This window comes from Borostomias antarcticus, assembly GCF_949987555.1.
Source record: "Borostomias antarcticus genome assembly, chromosome: 4".
Classification (NCBI taxonomy): Eukaryota; Metazoa; Chordata; class Actinopteri; order Stomiiformes; family Stomiidae; genus Borostomias; species Borostomias antarcticus.
Window position 1 is genome coordinate 12,072,931 of NC_140237.1, and position 9,848 is coordinate 12,082,778.

Consider the following 9,848-nt stretch of genomic DNA (forward strand, 5'->3'; position numbering starts at 1 on the left):
CATCCAAGGAAAGAGATTTTACAGCAGTAAAATTGTAGTTTCCATGGTGACCATTGGTGTGCTTGCACGTGACCGGCTATCTGTCACAACACTACACTGGGACGTCCTGCGACCCTGAGGAAAATGTCTGAGGAGAAAAAGAGAAAGCCGAACTGCTCTAAAGGAAGAGAAAGAGACAACATGTAATAAAAGCTCGGTTCGACCCCAAGATCACACAACATAAAAAACAAAAAATGTGGGAGGAGATTGCGGCGCAAATTAATGCCCGCAGTCTTGTTAAACGGACCACCCCGGAGGTGTGTCTATGAAATCGAGAGTTTAACATGTTTTTTAATGATTTTTCACGGGTTTCACTATTCTTCTCCATCTGTCTCCTCCTGTGTTCTTGCTAGTCTTCACTCACTCACTCACTCACTCACTCACTCACTCACTCACCTCACCTCACCTCACTCACTCACTCACTCACTCACTCACTCACTCACTCACTCACTCACTCACTCACTTTCCTGTCCCCTTTCTCTCCGTCTATATTTCCTCCCCCTCCTCCGTTCTCAGTTTAATTCAGACCTCATCAGCATGAGACCTCCTCAGCGTGAGCCGACATGACGGAACCCAGCGCAGCGGCAGCACTGTAAACCCAACCGTTCTCTCCCTCCGTTTTCCCGTCCAGACCTGCAGCCGGTGACGTACTGCGAGCCGGCCTTCTGGTGCTCCATCTCCTACTACGAGCTGAACCAGCGCGTGGGCGAGACCTTCCACGCCTCCCAGCCCTCGCTGACCGTGGACGGCTTCACCGACCCGTCCAACTCGGAGCGCTTCTGCCTGGGCCTGCTGTCCAACGTCAACCGCAACGCCGCCGTGGAGCTCACGCGCCGGCACATCGGTAACCAGTAGCTCCGCCCACCGTGCCGTTGTTTTATCCGGCACAATTCAAGCGACTGTGATGATGGCGTACCCGGCTCGCGAGTGCAGCTTGGCTCGTCTCAGTCTGACCGTACAGCATCTATAAACATACTGTATTATCGGCAATGTCTTGTGTGGTCTTAGTCTGATGGTTCTGTCTTCCTACTCTCTCTCCAGGCAGGGGTGTGCGTTTGATGGTTCTGTCTTCCTACCCTCTCTCCAGGCAGGGGTGTGCGTTTGATGGTTCTGTCTTCCTACCCTCTCTCCAGGCAGGGGTGTGCGTTTGATGGTTCTGTCTTCCTACCCTCTCTCCAGGCAGGGGTGTGCGTTTGATGGTTCTGTCTTCCTACCCTCTCTCCAGGCAGGGGTGTGCGTTTGATGGTTCTGTCTTCCTACCCTCTCTCCAGGCAGGGGTGTGCGTTTGATGGTTCTGTCTTCCTACCCTCTCTCCAGGCAGGGGTGTGCGTTTGATGGTTCTGTCTTCCTACCCTCTCTCCAGGCAGGGGTGTGCGGTTGTATTACATCGGAGGAGAGGTGTTCGCAGAGTGCCTCAGCGACAGCGCCATCTTCGTCCAGAGTCCCAACTGTAACCAGCGCTACGGATGGCACCCCGCCACCGTCTGCAAGATCCCACCAGGTGCGTCTGCGTCTGCGCGTGTGTGTGTGTGTGTGTGTGTGTGTGTGTGTGTGTGTGTGTGTGTGTGTGTGTGTGTGTGTGTGTGTGTGTGTGTGTGTGTGTGTGTGTGTGTGTGTGTGTGTGTGTGTGTGTGTGTGTGTGTAGGAGGCACCTACGCAATCACAACTGCCACCATTTACATGGACTCATCTGCCATATTCCCTGATTGTTCACTAGTTGTCTAATGGTTGCGTGGTGGCTGTCTGATGACCTATTAATGGTCGGTAAGACAAGTGCTGTATGATACATCAATCAGACACTTTTTGTCGGATTTGGGGTCCCAGACCTTTCTTGCCCCCCCTGCATTTTGTACGGTTGCAGACACTGTCATAGATTGTCACATAGTCTGATTGGTTGACATAAACAAAGGCTTAGATATAGAGATGACGTGTAGTTTCAGCTAGGTCGAGTATTTCAGCCGAGAGTGTCGACCGACCATAAATTGACCGTAATGGTTGTGTGGCTGTCTGATGATGATTGCCTAATGGTCTTGTGATGGTCCTCTTATCCCGGGTGTCCAATCGGTCCTGTGCTGGTTTTCCTCAGGCTGTAACCTGAAGATCTTCAACAACCAGGAGTTTGCAGCTCTCCTGGCCCAGTCAGTGAACCAGGGCTTTGAGGCCGTGTACCAGCTGACCCGCATGTGCACCATCCGCATGAGCTTCGTCAAGGGCTGGGGTGCAGAGTACAGGTACCCAGACTCACCACACATGAGGGCTCATTCATTTAACCTTTTACCCAGACTCACCACACATAAGGGTTCATTCATTTCACTTTTTACCCAGAGATCGCCCAAGTCAAAGAATCCCCTCATCCTGATCTGTGTTTTGTTAGTTATCAGTCTGCATATGAAGGATATTTTCATTTTTTCACAACCCTGAGACTGACTTCAAAACAAATGGATCGAACCCTAACTTTAAAGCTACATGAGATAACTTGGCACTTTGGCGGCCCCTCTGGTCGTGATAAAATCGGCACTGCATTTTAAGAACCACACTTCCCACAATCCCCCACTCACTCGCTGTAATGATGGGAAAATGTTGGAAGATTGTAGCTACTTCAATTGCCTTTCTGGAAGGATGTCTTCAATGCAGGTAAATACTGGTCTTCTTTCTTTTATGTGCATGTAGCTAAATTTGCAGGCCAAAGTGCTTGTTGTCTTCCTGATATTGTGACACGCCAAACGCGTCACTTCTGTTTCCATCACAAGATTTCCCGCCGCTATACTAGCCAGTACACCAAAATTCTAAAATAATAAATTCACAGGTTCTTATGCAGTCTCAGGTCACAAAAATGATTTTTGGGGTCTTGCTAAGGCCAATTCATAAACCAATACCAAGTAAAGGTGAATATTGAACTAGAAAAAAATGATCTCATTGTGATTTAATCCTAGAATAATCTGGGGAGAGAGACTTCGTTATGCTCTGCCTCCTGTATTCTCTTTACTCTTCAGATTTTGATCAACTCACACGGACTGAAGGAGTTTCTTCCCTCAGTCCAACAGGATCCTGAATGAAGGCACTACCTGTTGAACACTGGACTAAACTCAGTAGCGACACACCTAAACTCAGTAGCTGCACACCTGGGGTGCGTTCAAATTCAGTGAACATAGCGAACGTTTGCGAACATTAGCGAACTATTTTCCGTTAGCTTTGTGTTCGCCGCAAACGTTTGCTAACAGAAGCTAACAGTCTGGAGAGGTAGTTCGCCAGTAACGGAACGAGGATCACAATGGACCCAGGCTTACTGGAGATGTGCTCCCATGGGGATTGTTGCGTTTATGCGAACTATTTGGAACGTTGATTAAAAGCCGTTCAAATGTGACCGTTTGGAGAAAACATGTTTGCGACGAACGTTCGCCTCTGTTAGCTGAATTTGAACGCAGCCCTGAACTCAGTAGCTACACACCTGAACTCGGTAGCTACACACCTAAACTCAGTAGCTACACACCTAAACTCAGTAGCTACACACCTAAACTCAGTAGCTACTAGGGCTGGGACTTTTGCTCCAAAATCATATTCGAAGTTCGTTTATTTATTAATAATAATATTCGAATATATTCGAATTATTATTAATAATATTTTTACCATTAAATTCTTACAGAAAGACCTACCTAGGTATTAAAATAAAGTTGTGCACATTCTGTCCACTAGTGGGCATTGTATCATAGGCAATATCGATAAGCAATGATGTATTCTATTAATACATCCATGGTACGAGTTCACGGGTGGGAATGGTGCGTTCGTTTGTGGTCGGGGTTGGCAAGTCGCAAGTGGCAAAATCCCTACCTCCGACCTGTGTGCATTCGAGCTATAGCGAATGATATGATGATGATATGATATGATATTGACGTCAGCCGGCAACTGGGGGCTGAGAAACATATCCGAATTTGCGACGAGGAAGTGCGAGTTCATGCGGTGTTTTATTTAATCATTCCTAGTAGCAAGTCGCAATTTGCCACCTCCCAGTTATAAACGAACGCACCAGAAGTTACGGGTTTGACTGCCATTCCAGAGCATTTTCACGTGTAGGAGGTCGGAAAAACACGAGTTACGGGTTGCCTGGAACGCGCCGTGCTAACTAACGTCACCTCCTACAGGAGCCCAGGTGTCCAATAGCCTTGCTAATGAGCTCGCGATTGCAACTTCACCAGGCGTGAAAAAACCCTCTGAATCTGAATCAAAAGCAACGTTTGCTAGCCAACACATTTACAAAAAATTATGCCTATAACAGGTTCGAATATTAAGGGCTGCCTAATATTCGTTCGAATACCAGTATTTCTGTCAATATTCGAATTATATTCGAATCCCGAAGTTCGGACTCCCAGCCCTAGTAGCTACACACCTGAACTCAGTAGCTACACACCTGAACTCAGTAGCTACACACCTGAACTCAGTAGCTACACACCTGAACTCAGTAGCTACACACCTAAACTCAGTAGCTAACACACAACTGCACTTTATAAATTTTTACTCGGTAGAATATACATATCCACATTCTATACTGTGAATATACATAGACTCCATACATCAGGGTTTCCCAACCTGGGGTCCAGGGTTAGGGTTAGGGTTAGCCCAACCCCTGCTGATCACACAGCCCAACCCCTGCTGATCACACAGCCCAAACCCCCTGATCACACAGCCCAAACCCCCTGATCACACAGCCCAAACCCCCTGATCACACAGCCCAAACCCCCTGATCACACAGCCCAAACCCCCTGATCACACAGCCCAAACCCCCTGATCACACAGCCCAAACCCCCTGATCACACAGTCTAAACCCTGGGATCAGTATTTGGGCCCACATGGCTGCACGGTGGATCAGTGGTTGGATCTGTTGCCTCACAGCAGTTGGTTGGAAGCAGGTCCTTTCTGTGTGGAATTGGCATGTTCTCCCCGTGTTTGTGTGGCTTCCTCCCACCATCGAAGACATGTATGTTAGGGTTCCTACTCCTGTCAAAGACATGTATGTTAGGGTTCATACTCCTGTCAAAGACGTATGTGAGGGTTCATACTCCTGTCAAAGACATGTATGTTAGGGTTCATACTCCTGTCAAAGACGTATGTGAGGGTTCATACTCCTGTCAAAGACATGTATGTTAGGGTTCATACTCCTGTCAAAGACATGTATGTTAGGGTTCGTACTCCTGCTAGTGCCCCTGACCAAGGCTCTGGTAAAGACCTGGGGTTGGTCCCTGGGCGCCGTAGCGCTGCAGCCTGTGGCTCCTACTGTTCAGAGGGGACGGATGCAAGGAGGGACTCAGCTGATGGAGACTGAGGGGGGAGTGTGGAGGTGGATCCAGTCCTCTGGCCTCTGTAATAGCCACAATGGGAGCCAATTATAGGTTGTTTTTAGATTAGTTGTAGCGTCGTTGTAAGTAGGTTGTGGGGTGTTAGTTGAATGTTATTGGTGGCTGGTTAAAGGTTCGCTGTACTGTAGGTTAGTTGGAGGTTGGTTTTAGGTTTGTTGTAGGTTAGTAGAAGATTGGTTGCTGGTTAGTTGGAGGGTGGTTGTAGTCTGGTTGAAGGTTTCCCACAAAGGTTAGGGTTAGGGGAGCCCTTCTCAGTCCCGTTGTCGCATTCCGCTCGCTTCAAAGGACCGCCACCAACACAGAAGAAGACTACCTCGGGAAAAATTTCACTCGGACAGAACGCGTCTAAATAAGTTATTTAATGGTAGCACCGAGGCTTCAAAACCCAGCATTTGTTAAAATAGACCCTTTTGCTTAGGTAAGTGAAGTTTCATGTTTATCTGACACTTGTAAATATGAGCGCCTCTCCTAAATAGGCCGACACCGATTTATTTTGTACGGTAAAGTGAATGGACCAGCAAAGGACTGTTGTCTGGCATGAGCGAGCGGAATGCGACAACGGGACTGAGAAGGGCTAGGGTTAGGGTAAGGGTTGGGTCCTTTGGACAGGAGAGAGGTGGGAGAGGCGAGCCATAGACTACCAGTCCAGAGACATTTTGGACCTAAGTTTGTTATAGCATTGGCCAAGTGAAGTCTAATTTCTCTCCCCATTTACATCCCACTCTTTCTCTCCATCTCTCTTGCTTATTTTCTCTCTCTTCCTCTCAATCACTCTTTTCAGACCCATTATCTGTCTAGACCCATTATCTGCCTGTCTGCTTCTTCTGTTTTCTCTTTCACCTTTTAAGCGGTGGAGCTGCCGCTATACGTGACGCATGTCCGTCCGTCCGTGTGTCTGTGTGTCCCAGTGAGATTTAGACCAATCAGGAGTAGCCTATGCAAATCAGGAGAAGCCTCTTGCTGCAACAACATCTGATGGGCCCTTTTCCTTTTCCTTTCACAGCAGCCATTTTGACATTTGTCAAAGGAGGGTAAACAGTGTAATTCATCAGATTAATTATGGTCACATTATTTAGTGTGTCCCCATTCTAGGTAGCCAGCATGCACAATATCAGGGCCCTGGTCCACCTAAATCATGAATGGAACATAGTTCATGTTATTAATTACACCTGTTTTTACACAGATTTTTTTTTAAAGATGATTGATCATAAACCTGCAGCGCTTACTTCACCACCTGGGTGTGACCCCCCTCTCTCCCTCTTTCTCTCCACCCCTCTTTACAATCTCTACCTCTCCTTCAAACCCCATTCATCATCCAATGCACGTTTCTTGGCAGTCACGCAATAAGGACAGTTTTGAAAGGAAGTAGCTCCATCCCAATTAATTTATCTCATTCTTAAGTGTAGCATGGACAATGTATTGGGCTATAAACTAGCTCCTGATAGATTCCTGGATCTGGGCTTGTAACAGGTTTGGACCCATGGTGTTTTCACCTGACACTCTCCTCTGTTCACTTCTCTTCCATCTCTTTTAATTTCTCCTCTCCTCCCCTGCCAATTCACACACACACACACGCACACATACACTCACACACACACATATTAAGTCATGATGAAACTGGATGGAAAATGGATGAAACTGCTGCCTTGATTTACAGTACACCTAACATTACACACATGGCCAAGTGCGCCTGAGAGAAAAGCTCCGCTGGGTTTTAGAGGATTAGGTTTGGAGGGTTAGGGTTAGGTTTGGAGGGTTAGGGTTAGGTTTGGAGGGTTATGGTTAGGTTTGGAGGGTTAGGGTTAGGTTTGGAGGGTTATGGGAGGGTTAGGGGTTAGGGTTAGGTTTGGAGGGTTATGGTTAGGTTTGGAGGGTTATGGGAGGGTTAGGGGTTAGGGTTAGGGAGGATATTAACATCATTAGCCTCAGTCAGGCTGGAGAGGTTTGTGATCATTTTATTAAAAGTGTTTTCTGTTTAGGGCAAGAAGGGCCGAGCGAGGCAAGGGAGGAGCGGAGGCGAAGGGAACCCTAGAGGAGGGAGGAGAGGAGGCGAAGGGAACCCTAGAGGAGGGAGGAGAGGAGGCGAAGGGAACCCTAGAGGAGGGAGGAGAGGAGGCAAAGGGAACCCTAGAGGAGGGAGGAGAGGAGGCGAAGGGAACCCTAGAGGAGGGAGGAGAGGAGGCGAAGGGAACCCTAGAGGAGGGAGGAGAGGAGGCGAAGGGAACCCTAGCTTCATTTGCCTCTTAGTTTGGAGGGTTTGAAGAGAGCTATTCTTTGGAGGGATTATCTTCTTTCTTTCTTTTTTCAACACTTTAATTGACTCGTTCTTTGCTTTCTGTTCTCACTTTAATTTAACGAACTATTATACAATATTTTAGACGCAAAGTTATTTGGAGAATAGTGTTATCCCACCTTTGTTGCTACATCTGTGTCTTTTCAATGTCAACAAAGTCTTTTCAACGTCAACAAAGTCTTTTTTATCATATTAAGTTATTCATCTTTTTCTTTTTCTTTTTGCTACATCCATGATTTTAGCCGTTTACAAAATGTACATGTGCAACTCTGTGGTTAGACCTAAAGTACCCAACCCTGCCCAGCTTGGCCCAGATCATTGCACACACACACACACACGACTGCGACAGAGAGAGGGGTTGTGTAAGCGGTAAGGAATGCACTGTAGCTGGAGAGACTGTGTGTGTGTGTGTGTGTGTGTGTGTGTGTGTGTGTGTGTGTGTGTGTGTGTGTGTGTGTGTGTGTGTGTGTGTGTGTGTGTGTGTGTGTGTGTGTGTATTTGGCAGACGGGCATTGAGTGTAGTGGCCCGGCGTGCAGTTAGTGTCCCAGTGTGAGACTACGTGTGCTGCTGCTGGCTTCCCTCCCCCAGCCCCCCATACCCCCAGACCCCCAGCCCCCCCATACCCCCAGCCCCCCATACCCCCAGCCCCCCATACCCTCAGACCCCCAGCCCCCCCAGCCCCCCATACCCCCGTACCCCCATACCCCCGGACCCCCAGCCCCTCATACACTCAGCCCCCCAGCCCCTCAGACCCGCAGACCCCCAGACCCCCATACCCCCAGACCCGACAGCCCCCCAGACCCTCAGACCCCCCCCATACCCCCAGACCCGACAGCCCCCCAGACCTCCAGACCCGACATCCCAGGCCTGCAAGCAGTTCCACACAGTCTGACCACCAGAATATAGCAGCACAATACACCCAGTACAGACTGACCACCAGGATATAGCAGCACAATACACCCAGTACAGACTGACCACCAGGATATAGCAGCACAATACACCCAGTACAGACTGACCACCAGGATATAGCAGCACAATACACCCAGTACAGACTGACCACCAGGATATAGCAGCACAATACACCCAGTACAGTCTGACCACCAGGATATAGCAGCACAATACACCCAGTACAGTCTGACCACCAGGATATAGCAGCACAATACACCCAGTACAGTCTGACCACCAGGATATAGAAGCACAATACACCCAGTACAGTCTGCCTGAGGAGGGGTAATTATACCGTGGTTCTCTATAACATGTGTATGTAGTTCAGAGAGCTGGTACATTCAGCAGCTTCCCTTGGGAAATACTTACTTTTTTCTTTTTCTGTTGTCTTCTTTTTCTTTTGTCTTTTCTCTCAAATGATATGAAGATGTTGAAGGTATTGAATTGATGTGTTTCTTATGTAACAGGGAAATGTCTGCCACTGAATCAGTACGAGGTGGATGAGTTCAATTGTGCAGTATCACTAAGGTAAACTTTCTTCTTTCTCCCTATCTCTCTCCTTCTCTCTCCCAGACGACAGACAGTGACCAGCACCCCCTGCTGGATCGAGCTGCACCTCAACGGGCCCCTGCAGTGGCTGGACAAGGTGCTCACGCAGATGGGCTCCCCTAGCATCCGTTGTTCCAGTGTGTCATAGGATCCCACCTCCCCTACCCCTACCACCTCCCCCACCCCCTCCCCCACTCCTACCACCTCCCCTACCCCCTCCCCCACCACCTCCCATACCACCCCCTCTGCCACCTCCCCCACCCCCTCCCCCACTCCTACCCCCTCCCCCACCACCTCCCATACCACCCCCTCTGCCACCTCCCCCATCCCCTCCCCCACCACTACCACCTCCCCTACCCCCTCCCCCACCACCTCCTATACCACCCCCTCTGCCACCTCCCCCATCCCCTCCCCCACCACTACCACCTCCCCTACCACCCCCTCGGCCACCTCTCCTACAACGCCCCCTACCCCCTACCCCACCCCTACCACCACCCCCACAACCTCCCCCACCACCTCCAAACCCTCCATTCATCAAAAAACACAGAGACTACAGAACCTGAATAATGAAATGGATGGAGGGGCTCAGCAAGTATTTGAAAGAACCCTAACCTTAACCCCTTCATGAGGTAAAGCCAACGTTCCATCTTACAACTTACTCCCCAAACCT

At 49.0% G+C, this 9,848-nt stretch overlaps 1 protein-coding gene across 2 annotated transcripts in view; it reads left to right on the forward strand.

Moving 5' to 3' along the window:
• Positions 1 to 9,326, forward strand: part of LOC311307872 (mothers against decapentaplegic homolog 3) — a gene marked incomplete at both ends in the record, with an annotated part of 42,684 nt that extends 33,358 nt beyond the window's left edge. For both annotated transcript variants that reach the window (XM_084436759.1, XM_084436760.1), the window contains 4 exons: positions 671 to 883; positions 1,403 to 1,540; positions 2,126 to 2,270; positions 9,203 to 9,326. In XM_084436759.1, coding sequence (XP_084292885.1) covers positions 671 to 883; positions 1,403 to 1,540; positions 2,126 to 2,270; positions 9,203 to 9,326 — 620 coding nt within the window. The remainder of the gene's footprint in view (positions 1 to 670; positions 884 to 1,402; positions 1,541 to 2,125; positions 2,271 to 9,202) is intronic.
• Positions 9,327 to 9,848: the final 522 nt, after the last annotated feature.